At 48.3% G+C, this 16,858-nt stretch overlaps 1 protein-coding gene across 2 annotated transcripts in view; it reads right to left on the reverse strand.

Annotated features, from left to right (window-relative positions):
• Window positions 1-648: 648 nt before the first annotated feature.
• KREMEN1 (kringle containing transmembrane protein 1) overlaps window positions 649-16,858 on the reverse strand; it is a 66,299-nt gene continuing 50,089 nt past the window's right edge. Inside the window, exons 6-9 of one of the 2 annotated variants that reach the window (XM_077761654.1) lie at window positions 8,772-9,104; window positions 7,532-7,690; window positions 6,379-6,463; window positions 649-4,785 (exon numbers count right to left, since the gene is read on the reverse strand). In XM_077761654.1, coding sequence (XP_077617780.1) covers window positions 4,617-4,785; window positions 6,379-6,463; window positions 7,532-7,690; window positions 8,772-9,104 — 746 coding nt within the window. In that variant the 3' untranslated portion in view covers window positions 649-4,616. Of the gene's footprint in view, window positions 4,786-6,378; window positions 6,464-7,528; window positions 7,691-8,771; window positions 9,105-16,858 lie in introns of both variants that reach the window. The other variant, XM_077761653.1, reaches the window with a different exon arrangement.

Here is a 16,858-nt window from a genome sequence, read left to right on the forward strand (position 1 = left end):
TGCTGACAGCCAGCTCAGAGCCTGGAGCCTGTTTCAGATTCTGTGTCTCCCTCTCTCTCTGGCCCTCCCCTGCTCCCACTGTCTCTCTCTCTCTCTCTCTCTCTCTCAGAAACAAATAAAAAACATTAAAAAAATTTAAAAAAAAAAGAAAGAAACGGAGGGGAGCTGGGGAAGGACTGTTGCTTTGAAAGGCGAGATGAAATCGACATGGGATAATAATTACGTGAGCAGTTTACACACTTCTCTCAATCCTCATAACCTTTTGAGGCATAAATATGAGGCCATTTTACAGAAGGAGAAGCTGAGGCCAAGAAGTGCACTGACAGAACCAAGGTCAATTCAAACCTGGGTCTTTCTGTGCACAAAGTCCGTGGCTCTTCCCGTGGCCTGCCCTCGATCCCGAGGTGTGGTGTGTGGATTTGGAATTCCAACTCCGTCAGGTGTGACTGGCTGAAGATCCACTGTGGGTCAAAGCTATGATGAGACCTGAGGAAATCTGGCACCACTCACAGGAGAAACTGAGCAAACAGTGAGGCCAGGCGTTTGCGCGGGCCTCGGAAGAGCACGCAGTCTGCCAGCACGCGACACCCGCCTGGTCCCAGGGTGCTGGGGGTGCCCCTGTAAAAACGACATGCTAGGGGACCATCATTGTTTCTACAACAGTGAGAATATTTATTTTCTCCAGACAGTAAAAATAACATTTTTCTCTCTTTTGTAAAAGTTAAGTACCATTACATTCCATTTTCTTAAATAACAAAATCCTAAAAATATATATTAAATTGTATACAGTGCGTCACACTTCATCTTACATTTTAAAATACATGATGTTTCTATTTTATTCTCAAAGTTGTATTTTAAGAGCATATTTACAAATAAAGCCTTGTCATCCAAAATCAAGATCCCTGCGGGAAGGTGAATCTGGATGTGGGCAGGTCTTGACGCTGCGTGAACCCCAAGACGGCAGCTCCCTGTGCAGGAAGGGAAAGGGCCCCCCACTGTGTGCTCCCGGAGGCACATCCTTTCTGAAGAGATTTACCTCAGACTTTCCTCCACACCCTGCTTCTGCCTCGTTGAGTATGTCTGACTTGGCAAGACAGAAGCCTGTGACATGGGCTCTGCGGGGTCTACAGGCAGCAGCTGAGGCCCCATGTCACCCCTGAGCTGTCCAGTCTGAGGGGAGGCAGCTGCAGCTGGAAGGTTTGAGAAATACCCCGCGCCAGGGCAGCTAAGCTGAGAGACCCGGCCAGGAGGTAGAACAGTGAGGAAGGTAAACAAAGACACCAGAGGAAACAATCAACAAGTTAAAAGTTCCCAAGGTAGTGACAAAAGCAGGTAACATCAAACACCAAACAGGAGATCCGAAACCCACGAGGGTGGCAGCTGACTGGGCTGTGCGGTGGGGGGCTGGCCGGGCTCCGTGGGAGACCTGGGACGGCCTCCTCAGACAAGGGCGAGGGGAGGCCGTCCACTTTTAAGTGCTCGTGAAGACTAAGTGCCCAGGACAAACGGGGCTTGGTGATGGCCTGTGAGCCCCGCTGGTGTGTCAAGACAGCCCCGCAGCATCCTGAGGGGGTCAGGCCAGCTCCTGCCCTGGGCTGACAATGGGGCGAGTGGGTAGGGCTGTATGGGTTTGGCCTGAGGGCCAGAACAGCTAGTGCTTGGATCTTTGTGGGTTTCTGGCCGATTGGAGTCTTGAGCCAGAACCCACACTCCAGAAGTCTGGTTACCTCGCTCACGCCCAGAGAGAGGCCTGAACCCTGTCCTCACAAGGGGGATGTGGAGGAGACACCTGGGGTTCATGCCTACACCTTCTCTGTACTGCAAGTAATCGGACACTTGGGGAAGAACGTGGGGCGCCATGTGCCTTCCAGAGGGGCTGAGGACACAGCTCCGAGACCAGAGACCAGGTCCACAGCTGGCTGCGGTGCATTTACCATGGAAGCTTTAAGATCAGCTGCTGGCAGCCCTCCCTCCCTGTTCCTGCAGTGAAGGGGCGAGGAGGGCACACAGGCCCAGAGGCACCGCGTACAGCCTCTTCCTCCATCCCTCTGTCACCTCAGGGCAGAGGCTCTGGGCAGGATGCTTTCAAAGCGGCCGCCAGCCACGGTGGTCCCCAGGGCGCCTCCCCTTCCTCCTGCATCGTCTGCTAGTGATCCTTTCTCAGGGGCTTGCTTCCCAACCCCTCCAATCTCCACTTTCTCTCTAAAGTACAGATCTTTACAGACCAAGTACAGGCCTCCTACTGTGCTCCTGGAGGCATCCCTCACCTCCTCTGGGACAATTTATTTCTCAGGTATTTACTTAGCCACAGGGGAGCCTCTGGGGGGCGTTGCTGACAGGTTCCAAGCAGGGCCAGGGCTGAGGCTGAGGTGTTCATGGAGGTTCGGCCTGGAACAATTTATGGCCTCTCCCCCAGCGCTGCCCTGAGGCCGGTTTGGGTTTCCTGGGGCTGCTCCCCGGACAGTAAGTTGATCCCGGTGGCAGCGGGCTGTGCCAGGGCCAGCAGGAAGGAGGGCACTGGGGCGTCACCAGCACTTCCTGGGACTCAGAATGGGCTGCTCCGGCTGCAGACTCAGACAACACACTGGCTGTGTGAGGTGGGCAGGGGTGGGAGGGTCACGGGATGCCCCAGGGGCCAATGGCCACTGGAAGCCCTAGGCAGCTGAACAACTGCCGCTTGGCCAGGCAACCCACTTCCGGGGCTAAATTCCACATTCCCTTTGTGCTATCAATGGGTCTATTCAGGGCACAGGGCCCTCTGTGACTGCACACACCTGACACTTGGTTCAGAGGGGACTCCACGACAGCCGGGAATAACTTAGAGGGGAGACTGCACATGTCGGTGTATGTCCAGTTGTGTGGGACAGGCCTCTCCCCGCAGCCCCAGGGGCCTGTGGACAGCTGCTGCAGGGTAATCACTCTTTCCAGATCAAAGCATGAAGATGGCACCAAGCAGCTCTGTGCCTGCCGCAGGCCTCACCCGGTACTCGGGGCAGTGCCCTGCCCTCCTGTGGACACACTGCCCCATTCCCCCCTTCTCGTGCCCCTCTGTCGGCCAGCTCCCAACATCTCCCCTGGTTGCCGGGTGTCATCTCTCCCTGAGGACCCCTCTCAGCTGGCCCCACACGGGCCTCTGCCTCTCTGGGAGCAGCCAGCTACAGATGGGTCACCAGCGTGGCAGAACGCAGGAAGGGCCACAGCAGGCAGTAGCGTAGGGATTTGGGGGAGGGGGCAAAGTGCTCCAAAGAGGGAACTGTGAGGCCAGAGGCCCAGGTGCCTTGGGGAGAGTCAGGCTCTGACAATCACCCAGGCCTGGCCCTCAGAGGCATCGGCTGGTCTTCTCAGCTGCTGCCGACAAAACCCACTTTCGGACGGATGCTGGGGACTTCTCGGCTGGAGACGCTCTTACCCTCAGCCGGCAGCCACTGCAGCTGCACCTGTGAACCTTAGGAGGCCTCCGCTTGGAGGGTCTCCAGGCCCCAGAGCCTCCTCTCTTGGCCCTCCTGCCACTCCCGCAACTCCGTCTGAAGGGCAGGGTAGTGCGGGGCAGGGGCAAGGGCGCTCTCCCTGCCCCCAAGGCTGTTCCAGAACCGTACTCTGTCCCCATAAGAAGGGGCAGAGAGGGCCTCAGAGAGCACAGGCTGCCAGCTGTCTTTTCATCTTCTTTTAAGATGAGGGACACCTGAAGGAGGGGCGGCTGGCACCTGCGTCGCACCTCACACTGCCTAAAGGCTGAGCCGAGGGAATCCCAGAGACACGGGGCCTGCCTCAAGTTCCACAGGACCAAGAGCTGCTCAGGGGCAAGGCCAGGTCATCCAGTACAACGAGGAGTCACGGAGCACCTGTAGAAGCTTTCAGCAAAGTCTGTTGTGTGAATAAATGAACGGACGTTTTATACAACCACTCTGCAGGCTTGCTCTGCTGGTCACTGAGCCATGGAAAGAAGCTATAGAAAAGAAGCCTGTGTGCAGCAGGTGGCACGTTTGATGTGATTAGGGGTCAATTCCCAGGCTCTCCCAGGTTAGAGGAGGCCCATCCCCATTCAGCACCCAACGAGCAAGGCCCTAGAGTCAGCACAGAGCACGGGCCCTCTTCATGCCTTGGGGTGCTAATGCCCAGGAGTACAGGACCAGGCCAATCCCTAAGAAAGCCTCAGAATTCTCCCTGTTTTAAACCGTAAAGACCAGGAGAAAGTGATCTGTGAGGACACAACAGAGAAGAAGCAAGCAAGACTCAGCATACACTATACCTACCCACCACCCTACAGTCATCTGGAAGGTACCTGAGCCCAGCACCAGACACAACCATCTCTGCCATCTCAGCCCCTCTGTCCTGACACAGGTACATTCCTAGGTGAGAGAGACAGAGGTACAGGGAAGGCCCAGACCCTGGGACCTTGAGTCTCTCTCCTAAGAGCAGCGATGAAGCAGGGCAAGTCCAGTCTACACCCGCCCCTGCAGCAGGGCATCCCTTCCCAGTTCGTAGGACAGCGCTCCTGCTGAGGCTGACGAAGAGGCCAAGGGACAGGCAGGGAGAGTCAGTCAGAGGACACCACAGGTCCCCAGTGGCCTTGAGCTCAGAGGGACCTCGTGTCCTGGGCATGGAGAGGGGAGCTTTTAGTCACTCACAAGAGGATTACGGTCATCTTGTTGACTCTGACCCTTGAGCTTCTTCTTAAAGATGGAAATCGAAGTAGAAGGCTCATAAAAAATGGTCCAGATTTCCCCCGACGTCCCTGGTTGACGGCAATCCCTAAGGTCCCTTGAACCAGGAACGCGATGGGATCTGTCAAACAAAAACAACTTAATATTTTAAGTAGAGCACAAGCAAGCATCCAAAACAGCTTACTGTCTCCTGAGACACCTGGACCTATGAAATGGGACACTCAGTGAGGCGAGGCCTCCGGAGAGACCTAACACATGCCTGTTGGAGGCCTGAAGGGCTATTGTGTGAAGGAAATGTGTCCCGTGGGATGGAAACGCAGTGGGACAGATTCCAGCTCCTAGAACAAAGAACGTTCTAACTGGAAGAGCTATTCGAAGCTGGAAGGGGTTGGCCTGACCCATTATGAGTTTTCAAATTCTTTCTCTCTCTCTCTCTTTCTTTCTCTCTCTCTCTTTAATGGAAGAAGTCTTCTTTAATGAGATTTACCTGGAAGCCCACCCAGTTAAAACAAGATAAAGCCAAAATCTCTCTGTTTGAAGCAGGTCCTGCCTTGCTGCCAACACGTGCCCTTGTCCCCTGTGTCCGCCCCCGGGGCTGCTTGCCAGGGAAGCTGCAGAGGGCCTCCAATGTCACAAGGGAGTCAGCCATGTGCTTTAGGGTCTTGGTGTGAGGTGGGGTGCTGGGCCCTACAGAAAGCCTCCTGATCTCCTGCTTGCTGCACCTGAGAGGCTTTCCCACAACGTGTGAATTGTGACTTAAAATATATATATATGTTATATATAAATTATATACAAATTATATTATATCTCATATTATATATGAGAGTGAACTCAGTAAACAAGACATTGTTTCCACTGAAAAATCTAAAGTGCAGGGTACGGAGCCTACAAGGGCAGCTTCACAAAGCAACGGAGGAGCCGGCAGTTAACGTATCAAAAGTCCTGTGGCAGAGGGCAAGTGAGAAGGTCAGGACAAAGGTGGCTTTTATAAGACACTGCTGTTTAGGAAAGGCCTGGAAACAGAGCCTGTATATCAATTACAGCTCAATAAAACTGGTGGGGAATAAAGGAGCAAGCCTGGATTGGGAGCTACAGGAAAGACAGAGCCTAGGACAATCAGAGCTCTTCCCTGTCAGCACACAAACATCAGTAGCATGAATAATGGCCTCCTTTCCTGGAAGGCAGAACTGTCAAACCCAAGTAGCAAAGTAAGGGAGGGAAATTTTTTTTCCTTTATTGGTCAGAACAGAAGGATCTCTTAAGTAATTGTTTTTAAATAATTATTAAGCAATAGATAATAAAATATTAGGATTCTCTTCCTAAGAATGTTTCCCAATTTCTAGAAGGCATTAGGAAATATGTGTGATAGTGTTTTAGAAAGCTTTGCTCTTATGGGAAGATTTCTTTAAGGGGCCAGCACAAGCCAAAAATTGGAAATTGTTGCTTTTTATGCCCAGACTGTTTCAATCCTCCTTGAAATCATATCTCTTGAACCAGGAGCAAACACAATCCCTCAAACTTCAGTGAGATTTGTCCAGTTGTACATTTCACTCTACAGAGAATGAGGAATGTGTACTGCCTTATGTTGCCTTAGGACTAAGGGCTTTGGAATCATGTTCTGATATTACAATCGCGCCCAGACAAATGAAGCGCAGCAGAAAAGGAGTTCAGAGCCTTCCCTTCCTGGAACCAGGCAACTGTCTATCATACTCACTTGAATGTGACATGCAGAAGTATCTTTGCTACAATGGCTGTGACTGTAAGGATGAGAAGGGTCGCCAGGCCATATACTGTCCATCCTGCAGGTGCAAAAGACAGGGTTTATAGGAGCTGTTTGAGCTCAGTTTTCAGAAGGAGGTCTGCGGGAAGCCCCGAAGGAACACTGGCAGCTCTGAGATGCAGGTGTGGCTGAGAAGTCCTCTGCAGGTGGGGACAGCCACCAAACACAGCTGAGAGCTGGGCTGGCAAGGAGCCCCAGGCCTTCTGAGCACCTCACCTTGCTCTAGGGCTCCCTCTTGGAGAGAAGCAGGCAGTGTGGACCAGAGTGCATTCAACTTGGGAGCTGAAAGGAGTGGTGTACACTGTGTCTTTACCACTGGAATCACTGTGCCAGCACAGATGAGTTACATAAAACTCTTTGGGCCTCAGTGTCCTTATTTGAGAAACGAGATGTGTGACCTGTGAAACCCTGCTGGCAGAGCAGGCACTGGGCGGACTCTCCTCCCTGACCTTCTTACGGTGGGTCCTGCAGGGGAGAGTCCCGAGGCTGGATAACTGCCAATGGTAGGTGCTCGGCACGTCTTCCAGCTCATAAAGGCTCCACCTTCCCTGGCAGAAGAGAATGTGGAAGTATGCCCGTCTCTCTCCTGCATAACTTTCCTTCCTAGCTCTTGTCACTATCTGACCTGTTATTTTGCTTCTTGTCTTTCTCTTCGCATGTACAAGCCCCGGGAGGGCTGGGGTGTTGTCTGGCTCACTGCATGAGCCAGTGACTACAACAGCACCGGGCACCACTGAAGCGCTTACATATCTTTTGAATGAATGAATGAAGCTCTTGTAAATGCCAGTGAATTTAGGGAGCTACACCTGGGAGCTCTAGAAAGATAGTCTCAAAGTGAGAAAATGCTGGGTTAGCTGATTAACCACAACGTACAAAGGCACTCATGCCAGGTCTTTGGAGGGGAGCACTTTCTCCTCCTAAGGACCAAGGAACCAGCTAATGAGAAAATGTCCCTCAAAGGCCAGGACAGTCACAGAGCCCGTACCCACAACCTGCCTCCGAAGAGTGTCCTTTCTCTAACTGCCAAGAGCACTGCCCTCAAGCCCCGTGGCTTCCATCCCCTTCGGTGGTATCTGGGAACTGCTACCTGGGACAGTCTGGGGCGGGTGGCTAGGGCTGGTGGTGATGACGTAGAGGACTTTGGAGGACCGGGCTGCGCTGACGCTGAGGTTGGTTTGCTCTGTGATCACCTCAGCCAGTGTCTGGTTGGCAGTGGGCCTCTCCTGCGGCGGCTCTTCCTTGACGGCTGGAAGATCAAAGGAATTAAGTGAGGGGATGCTGACAGAGACAACGGAGACGTTCAGAGGACGAAGCACTGGCTGTGAGGACAAGGCAGAGTTTTCTAATTCACCTCTGCCTGTAATTCTCTCCACTGACCCCACTGGCCCCAAAGCAGAACCTGTCGAGCTCTGGCCCAGAAACTCACAGAAGGAAGGAGCTGTCAACTTCTAACCGTTTGGTCTCTTTGAGGACACCCAAGCATGCTTTCTTGTTTTCCTTGCGCCTTTGCGGCAATGGCACCCTCTTCCTGGAATGCCTCCTTCTTTCCTGTCTATTCACCCAAATCCTACCTGTTTCAAGACTGTCCCACCTGAGGGGAGGCCCCCTCCCTCTGAGCTCCTGTAGCACACACTGACTGATCTGTTCCTGACGCCCTCACCATCCAGGACAACGACCAGGTCTCACACACTCCTGTTTCTTGTGTGCTGGCAAAGAGATGTGCCCGGCACACACGTGTACACATCAGACGGTCAGAAAATGGGGCTCCACCTTAGGAAGGTTTTTTTAAAAGTTATATTGGGGTTTTTTTTGTTGTTTGTTTTCTTTTTAAAAGTATATTTATTTATTTACTTTTTTTTAGTAATCTCTACACTCAACACAGGGCTTGAACTCATGACTCAGATCAAGAGTTGCATGCTCTTCTGACTAAGCCAGACAGGTGTCCCTCAGGAGGGTTTGAAGAAAGATGGGAAACTAGTCTTTGGGGATTGGCTGGGATACTGAAAGGCAGGAGGGTGGACCAAATGACTTTTCTAAAGCCTTCTAATTCTATCAGTCTCAGCTCTTTCTTTCAGTTCTTTCAACCCTGCCATGAAAAACGTCATCAGAACAACTCAAGTAGCAAAATTGACAGGTGTTGCCTCTTTTCTGTATCATGAAATGTACACACGTTTTGAAATGGGAGGCGGGAAAAGCTGCAAGTTGAGTCAGTTAGCTCCTGACTCGTAGCCCCAGAAAGACTGGCCCAAGGCCCGCAGGTCACCGCACTGTGCAGGTGGAGCCCGAGGCGCAGCCTGGAGCGGCCCCGGGGAGGCCCAGAGGGTTACCTTGGTATAAGACAGCAAATCCCTGGGCTTGATTGATGCGATCAGAGAAGAAATACAAAATGACAAAATCCAGAGAGACGTTAAAGGACAGAGGTGGGCGGTTCCTCCCGTTGAAACGGACCAGGACGCGGTGGGTGTAGCCGTCCAGCAGCTCCACCATGTCTGCGGAATCCCTGATGTCGAACAAGGTGAAGTTGAAGTGGATGTGGGAGGCTCCCGGAACCCGGATGGTCCAGTAGCAGACCCTCCCCGTGGCGTAGGTATCGGGAAAGTCAGGGGAGTAGACCACTGCAGTCGTGGCCGAGTAGTTCCCGCCACAGGCACCGACGAGAGCTGTGAGAGACAAGGACACCGGCCCTCAGCCGAAGTTACCCACAAAACTCTTCCTACCTAATGTGATCCAGTTCAGGATATTGTTTTTTGTCTACAAAACCAGGTCATCTTAGGTTTCAGGATCAAATCACAGAATGAATCACTTAAACCCTGATCAAATGACGTAGAGGGTTTTTTTCTTTGCCCAGGAGAGTTTAGAATTAGCACACAGCACAGTGAGCCCAGAGGCTCGGCCTGCGTGGGGGCAGGGCTGGAGTCAGAGAGTCTAGGTTCGGGACCAGCTGGGTGATGTGATCCCGGGGGCTGCACTTCACTTCTAGAACTCTCGCCTCTCTTGCTTGGAGGCTGGAGAGACCACCACCTGTTCCTGGGTCACACGAATGTGTGAGGACAGATGAGATGAAGCACATGAGTATGCTGGAGCCTCTTCGGCAGGGCAGGCACTTGCTGAGGTAAAGCTGTAAAAAGAGAAGGGCTTTACAGCTGCTTGGGCATCCCCGATACCTTAGGGGTGCAATGCTCACATGAGGGTCCACACACATTTATCAAACAGGAAACCGTGGCCCAAGAAGTGACTTTCTGCACAGGGGAAACACTTGGTTCTGATCACTCCATACTAAGCACATCTGGGTTTCTCTGGACTCCCCTTTCTGACTGGCAAGTTCTTGGGAAGGGGATACAACCACTTCACTGTATCTTAATCAGTGAAGTATAAACGAGATCTTAGAACTAAAAGACCCTGACACGGAGCATAGGACTGGGATTTGAAAAGCAGGCTCTGGGGGAGTCCCACTTCCCTTCAGTGTGTAGAAAGCAGTAAGGGAATGCTGCTCCCATCTGGACAACAAGAAAAAGCTCAAAACTCTTCCTTGACCCATCAGAAAGCTGAAGTGTCGAGACCACCAAGAAAATTTAACTCTAAAGTCAGGAGCCCTTCCAAGGAGAGTCGGGGCACACAAAGGGCTTCATCTTTAACAGGGCATAAGAGGAAGAGGTGACCACCAAAAAAAAAAAAAAAAAAAAGCAAGTAAGAAGAGAGGAGCTAAAAGGTTGAGGGTGGGCTAGCCTCTCAGTCTAGAATGAGCAGGGGCCCCACACACAGGGGAAGTCTGAACTCACTTGCAAGCTGCTCTGAGCAGACCTTCATCCAGTGCCCACAAGAATGACAGGGGTCAGGAAGGAGACCAGAGACCCCCTTGGCGGCACTAGGACAGGAGTGACCGCTGCTGTTGGGGACAGGTGTGAAACACTGTCAGCTTCCTAGACTGTCCTCTCAAAAGAGGCAAAAGCATCAAGCTGCTGCAAACTCTCCTGCTCCCGGGGCCGCTGGAGGGGCAGAAACAAAACCTGTCTGCCTGGGTGGAGGGAGCAGGAAACGCTCTCCTTCCTGTCAAAGTAACCGGGCAAAGACCCACTGCTTCTGAGGGAAAGGCAGAGGCAAAGCCATAGGCCCCTGATCTCCGTGAGCCCCTGGTCTCCTTGAGCCCCCGGATCCTGCACGAATGCGAAGCAGAGGTCTGCTGCCCCTGAGGGAGGGCATTCAAACAAGGCAGTGTGTGACTGCTGGCAAGAGAGGGTGTGTGTGCGAATGCTGAAAAGGCCCCTCCTGAGGCCCAGTAATGTCCTAAGACTGAGGATGAGGCAGGAGGGCAGGAACCCCCTCAGCTCACCATGAGCATAGCACCAAGTCATAAGCAACAGCAGTCTGCCACCGAGGGAGGGGAAAGAGTGCAGAGAAAGATCCCTTCTGTAGCAAAGGCATGTAGGAACTACTCAAAGGTGAGGAAGGAACAGAAACACTGAAAAAAAAAAACCATACCAAAAGCCAAAAAACAGCCCCCACTGGTATCCCAGGCTCCACACTAGGCCCAAGATAACAGCAGCCTGTTGCTGGAAGAATCTGAAGACTGAGGTGCACTCAGGGTGAAGACAGAAACAATAATACCCAAACCCAGCTCAACTGCTGATATAATGGCTCAACCCCCACATGAAACAGGCCTGCCCATTTCCAGGTATAAATTCTCAATACTCAGTCTCTACTGTTCTTCTATACATAGTGTATGGCATTCAATAAAATACAACAGCACACATATGAGACAAGAAAGCAAGGAAAGAAAGAAGCAAAAAAAAAAAAAAAAAAAAAAAAAAAAAAAAAAAAAAAAAAAAAAAGACTCATGCTCATGGCCAGGTGATAAAACAATCTACAGGATCAGACTCCATAATGGTGCAGATGTTAGAATTATCAGACAGGGGCCACATGATTAATACAATAAAGATCTAGTGGAAAAGATGGACAACATGCCTAGACAGATTGGAAATTCCATATGGTAACTAAAAAAAGAATCACATGTAAATGCTATAAATAAAACACATCAGAGATGAAGAATTCCTTTGATGGGCTTATAAGCAGAGTATACACAGCTAAGGAAAGAATCAATAAATTTGAAGATAGGTCAATAAAAATTATCCAAAATGAAACACAGAGGAAGAAAAAGAAGTGGGGAAAATAACTAAAGACAGAACGGAGCATCCAGTAGCTATGGAATAATATCAAATGATCTAACAACTGGAGTTCTAGAAAGAGAAGAAAAAGAGAAATGGGCAGAAGAAATATTTGAAGAGATAATGGCTAAGAAGGCTCCAAAGTCAATGAGAGGTGATCTAAGAATCTCAGCAAATAACAAGCAAATCAATTTAAAAACAAAAATTAAAAACAAACAAAACAAACAGACAAAAAACACATCTAGACACGTCATAGTCAAATGCTGAAAACCAAAAACAAACATAACATCGTGAAAGCAGGCAGAGAAGGGAAAAGCTTACATATGGGGACCAAAGAGCCAACATCACTAGAAACTGTGTAAGCAACAAGGCAAGGGAGCATTTTGAGATATGGAAAGAAAAAAAAAACACCTCTCAGCATAGAATTCAATATCCAGCAAAAACATTTTTCTAAAATGAAGGTGAAATAAGGCTTTCTCAAACAAAAGTTGAGAGAAGCCACTGACAGCAGACCTGCATTAGAGAAAATGCTAAAGGCACTTCTTTTGGCCAAAAGAATATATTGGATGGCAAATAAGAACATGAAAAGATGTTCAGCATCACTGGTAATCATGGAAATGCAAAGCACCTGGGTGGCTTGGTTGGTTAAGCATCCAACTTCGGCTCAGGTCATGATCTCAGGGTTTGAGTTCGAGCTCTGCATCGGGCGGGCTCTGTGCTCATAGCTCGGAGCCTGGAGCCTGCTTCAGATTCTGTGNCAGGGGAGGGTGGGGAGCAACTGGAAGTCTCACATATTGTTTGTCAGAATGCATAATGGTATAGCCACTTTGGAAAACAGCTGGTAGTGTTGAGTGCTAAATACACACTTAGTGTATGACCCAGAAATCCTACTCGTGGATATTTACCTGAGAGAAATGAAAGCACATGCTCACACAAACACCTATGCGTATTGCTTAAGAGCAGCTTCACAGCATAGTTATCATAGACAGACCAATGTTTATCAATGGGTAAATGGATGAACAAATTGTGATATATTTGTACAAAGGCATTCTTCTTAGCAATAAAAAGGAGCTAGAGAAACAATCACGGGTGAATCTCAAAAGCAGTACACTAAGAAGACAGACATAAATGGTTAAATACTATATGATTTCATTTATATGGCATTCTTCAAAAGACAGAGCTATACAGATGGACTACAGATCTGTGGTTGCTATGGGCTGGGGGCAGAAAGAAGATTGACCACAAAGGGGACAAGAGATCTTTTTGAGGTGATGAAAATGTTCTGTATCTTGACTGTGTATTTATTTGTCAAATCTTACCAAACTGTACAACTAGAAGGGTGATTTTCACTGTATCTAAATTATACCTCATAAACCCACAATTTTTAAAAAGGGAAGCTGTAGAAAAAGATTTCCTGGGTAATCATCCTGACTTTCCCACATCCTAACTGTGAATTTGCACAAGAAACTAGATACCTCAGTTTCCTTATCCATACAATGAAAATAATAACAGTTTCTCCCTTGTGGGCTTTATAAGAATTAAAAGGAGTTGATCTACGTAAAGTCTTTAGTACAGGATCTGGCACATAGTGTAAGCTCAGTGTTAGCTGTACTATTATTACTGTTTGTAAAGAATAAAGTGTTCAGTTTGAACTGATATTTCAACACCAAAAGGCAGACCTTAAACTTAGTACTTTTGATTTCCAGATGTGTGCCATGCAAAGAGCAGATTCAGTTCAGCAGTTTTGGGAGCAAACACATGACACCTATGATAGATTACTAAAATTCAGTGATAATTCAACAGGAAACTTGAAACTGAGGAATATAGTCAACTCTTATTTTTGAAGGGGAGATTAGCCTGACACACACAACCTAGGCGTGGAGGCCCTGGAATAGCCCTGGGCAAAACCTCCAGTGGCAGGAAGCCAGTGTCTTCCTGCCTTCTCTTTGACTTAGCACCTCCAGCCTGCCTTGCATTAGCTAAGTCAGTTTCTTCAGGAATAGACTTCGGGCATCGGCTGGAAACAGCCAGCCTCCCCCCCGATGCAGCCAAGTACTCAGCTTCTAGACACGAATGATACTGGACATGTCTCAGGAAACAAGCCTTAACCAAATGGGTCCCAGCCATGCAACAGATTCCACTGGACTGGCACCCAGAAAAGCAGAAGAGTGTTATTGTATTTCATCAGTTCGAGGGAGAACATTTTAATCTTTAATAGTGGAAAGTATCTGTCAATCGAGGCATGTCACTGTTTAATTAGAAGTATTTTTCCCCCTCGGTGATATGTAAAATGATGTTACATCTCACAACCGATAGCATCTTGGAGTCTATGAAATACTATTGTTATTAATGCAATCCTACTGGTCAGATTTTACTGGACCTTAGGCCCTCTATATTCTTCACCATTAATCTCTTCTCTTTCCACTGAAATATAAGTTCCATGAGGGGAAGATCTCCATCTATGGGACCTCGGGCAAGCTACTGAACTTTGATGACCCTCAGTTTTCTCCTCAGGCAAATAAGGATAATAATATCTGCTTCTTCAACAGTATTATAATTAAGGGAGGGAATGCATGGAAAGTAAATACAGCAAAGTGCCCTATAAAACTATAGGTGCTCAACTAATGTTACAGAGTAGGAGCCATTCCACATGACTCCCCTCTCTTTTCAGTGCCTAGAAGCTGAGAGGCGCCCAAGAGGCCAGCCTGGCAGTCTCTGTAACCTACTATTGACTCCTGCCTCTCTGATCTTTTTATTTTCTTTTTTCTTTTTTAATGTTTTAAACATTGTTTAATGTTTTAATGTTTTTTATTTATTTATTTTGAGAGACAGAGAGAGGCCCAAGCTGTGGAGAGGCAGAGAGAGAAAGAAAGAGAGAGACAGAGAGAGAGAATCCCAAGCTGGCTCTGTGCTGGCAGATCTCATGAACCACGAGATCATGATCTGAGCCAAAATCAAGAGTCAGGAGCTTAACCAACTGAGCCACCCAGGCACTCCAGCCTTTCTGATCTTTTATTTGGCTCTGTTAATTCAATAAATTGAGTTCTGGGGGCAGCAGATGCCCTGAAGCTTCCGTTAGAGCTGCGTTTACATACAGTATATGGCCTACTTCAGCAACTTCCCGGAGCGCATGAGAGTTTGCTAGATCAGCCATATAGCCTATGACAAATTACTTGATGTAGCAATGACGACGGAGCAGACAGCTGCCTCCATGGTCTCTATCCTGAAGTGTGAATGCAGCCTAAGAGCCGCGAGAGCTGAGGAGCCCGGAGCAGAGAACAGGAGGTATTCACTGACACTCTGACTGAGACCTGGGTTCCAGCCACACTGGTAGCAGAGCCTGATATGCTGAGAAACCATCACCGGGTCCTTTTCTCTTATCTCTTTGAAGAGACATCTTTGTCCTCCCAAATTATGGGACAGTCTGTAGTCACCATCTCCAAAATGCTCAGCTTTATCCCACAGATGGTAAAGACTTCTATGAGGCAATACTTGAGCTATGTAGACAATTTTCCCCTCTAGCAAGGAAACTTCAGAGATTATTTCTACAGGGTTGCATTTTGTACCTTTCTTTGCAGAGCTGAGGAGTGGAAGCTATTGGAGCTGGCTACTGTCGGGCCCCTGCCAGTCAACACACATCAGGGCCCCTGGAGACTGGAGCAGGCAGCTTCTTGGAAGGCCAACCCTGTCAGTCCCTGAAGCAATGGAAGACAGAGAGGGCAGCTTCTGGATGGCTGTGGAAGGGCCCACTCTGATAATAATCAGAGCCACCAAGCAATACTCTATCCACATGCTTTTAAAGCATTAAACTGGATCTGCTATCATGACCTATTTTATTATTGTTAGTAAAAGGGATTCTAGTTGCTGCAAAAAGAAAAATAAAAATTGTGGCAAACTTGGGTTTGAATTCGGAATTTGGCTCTTTTTCACTTGGACAAATTATTTTATCTTTTGATCCACAGTTTTCTTTTCAGCAGGGATGTTGTGAGGATTAAATAACATAAAATAAACAAAAGCACCTGGCATTAAGGCTGGCACACAGCGACCGCTCAATAGATAGCAGTTATTTTCATTATAATTAAGTATCTCACTGGACCTTTGTGTGAGGCCCAGCTCTATCTCCTGGATGTATTTCCAGGACCAAAGACGATACTTGGTTCCTGACTGACTTTAAGCCACATTATTTCCTGAACCTCCAGTACAGGCACAGTACTAAAGAAAACATAATTTTATCTGCCACACAGCAGATATTCAATAAAAATGTGCTAAATGAATGAAATATTATCATATTCTATTTTTTAATTGGTATAAAATCCACCACTTAACAATTGTAAAGCGTACAATTCAGTGGCATCATATTCACAGTATTGTATAGCCATGGATATGATCTAATTCCAGAACACTTTCATCATCCCCAACAGGAAAACCTATATTCACTAAGCAGTCACTTCCCACCCCTCCCCTCTCCTCAGCACTTGGTGACCATTAATCTGTTTTCTGTCTGTATAGATTTGCCTATAAATGGAATTGTAGAATACGTGGCCCAACATGTCTGGTTTCTTTCATGTAGCACAGTGTTTTCAAGGTTCCACATTATAGCACGTATCAGTAATTCATTCCTGTTTGTGGCTGAATAATATTCCATTATATGGGTAGAGCGTGTTTTATTGAGTCACGCTTCCACTGATGGACATTTGGGTTGGTGCCACTTTGGGGCTATTGTGAATATGGTGCTGTGAGCACTTAGGTAGTAGTTTTTGTGTGAACGTATGTTTGCACCTCCCTTGGGTATATACGTGGGAGAGGGATTGCGGGGTCATAAGGTGATTCTGCTTCATGTTTGAGGAGCTGCCAGACTGGTTCCCACGGCAGCTGCACCGTTTCATATTTCCACCAGCAAGGAGTGAGGGTTCCAATTTCTCCATATGCTCACCAACATCTCTTCTCCAGTAAAAAAAAAAAAAAAAAAAAAAAAATTAACACCGTATTCTGTTTAAAATAGAAAAACAGGTAGCAAACCCACATGCCCTGCTTTCTTTCTGTGTACTGTCTAACCCCAGGGCTGCTGGTGGTGTGGGTCCTGGGAGGTTATTTATCCTCTCCATGTCCTAGGAGTCTCTTCTGTAAAATGGGAGTGATGATAATAATGCCTTTCTCAGACGGCTGCCAGAAGGACCTAATTTATTTATTTATTATTATTTTTTAAAAATATTTTTATTTATTTCTAGGAGAGAGAGACAGCGTGAGCAGGG

This window comes from Crocuta crocuta, unplaced genomic scaffold (genome assembly GCF_008692635.1).
Source record: "Crocuta crocuta isolate KB4526 unplaced genomic scaffold, BGI_CrCroc_1.0 scaffold348, whole genome shotgun sequence".
NCBI classification, from domain to species: Eukaryota; Metazoa; Chordata; class Mammalia; order Carnivora; family Hyaenidae; genus Crocuta; species Crocuta crocuta.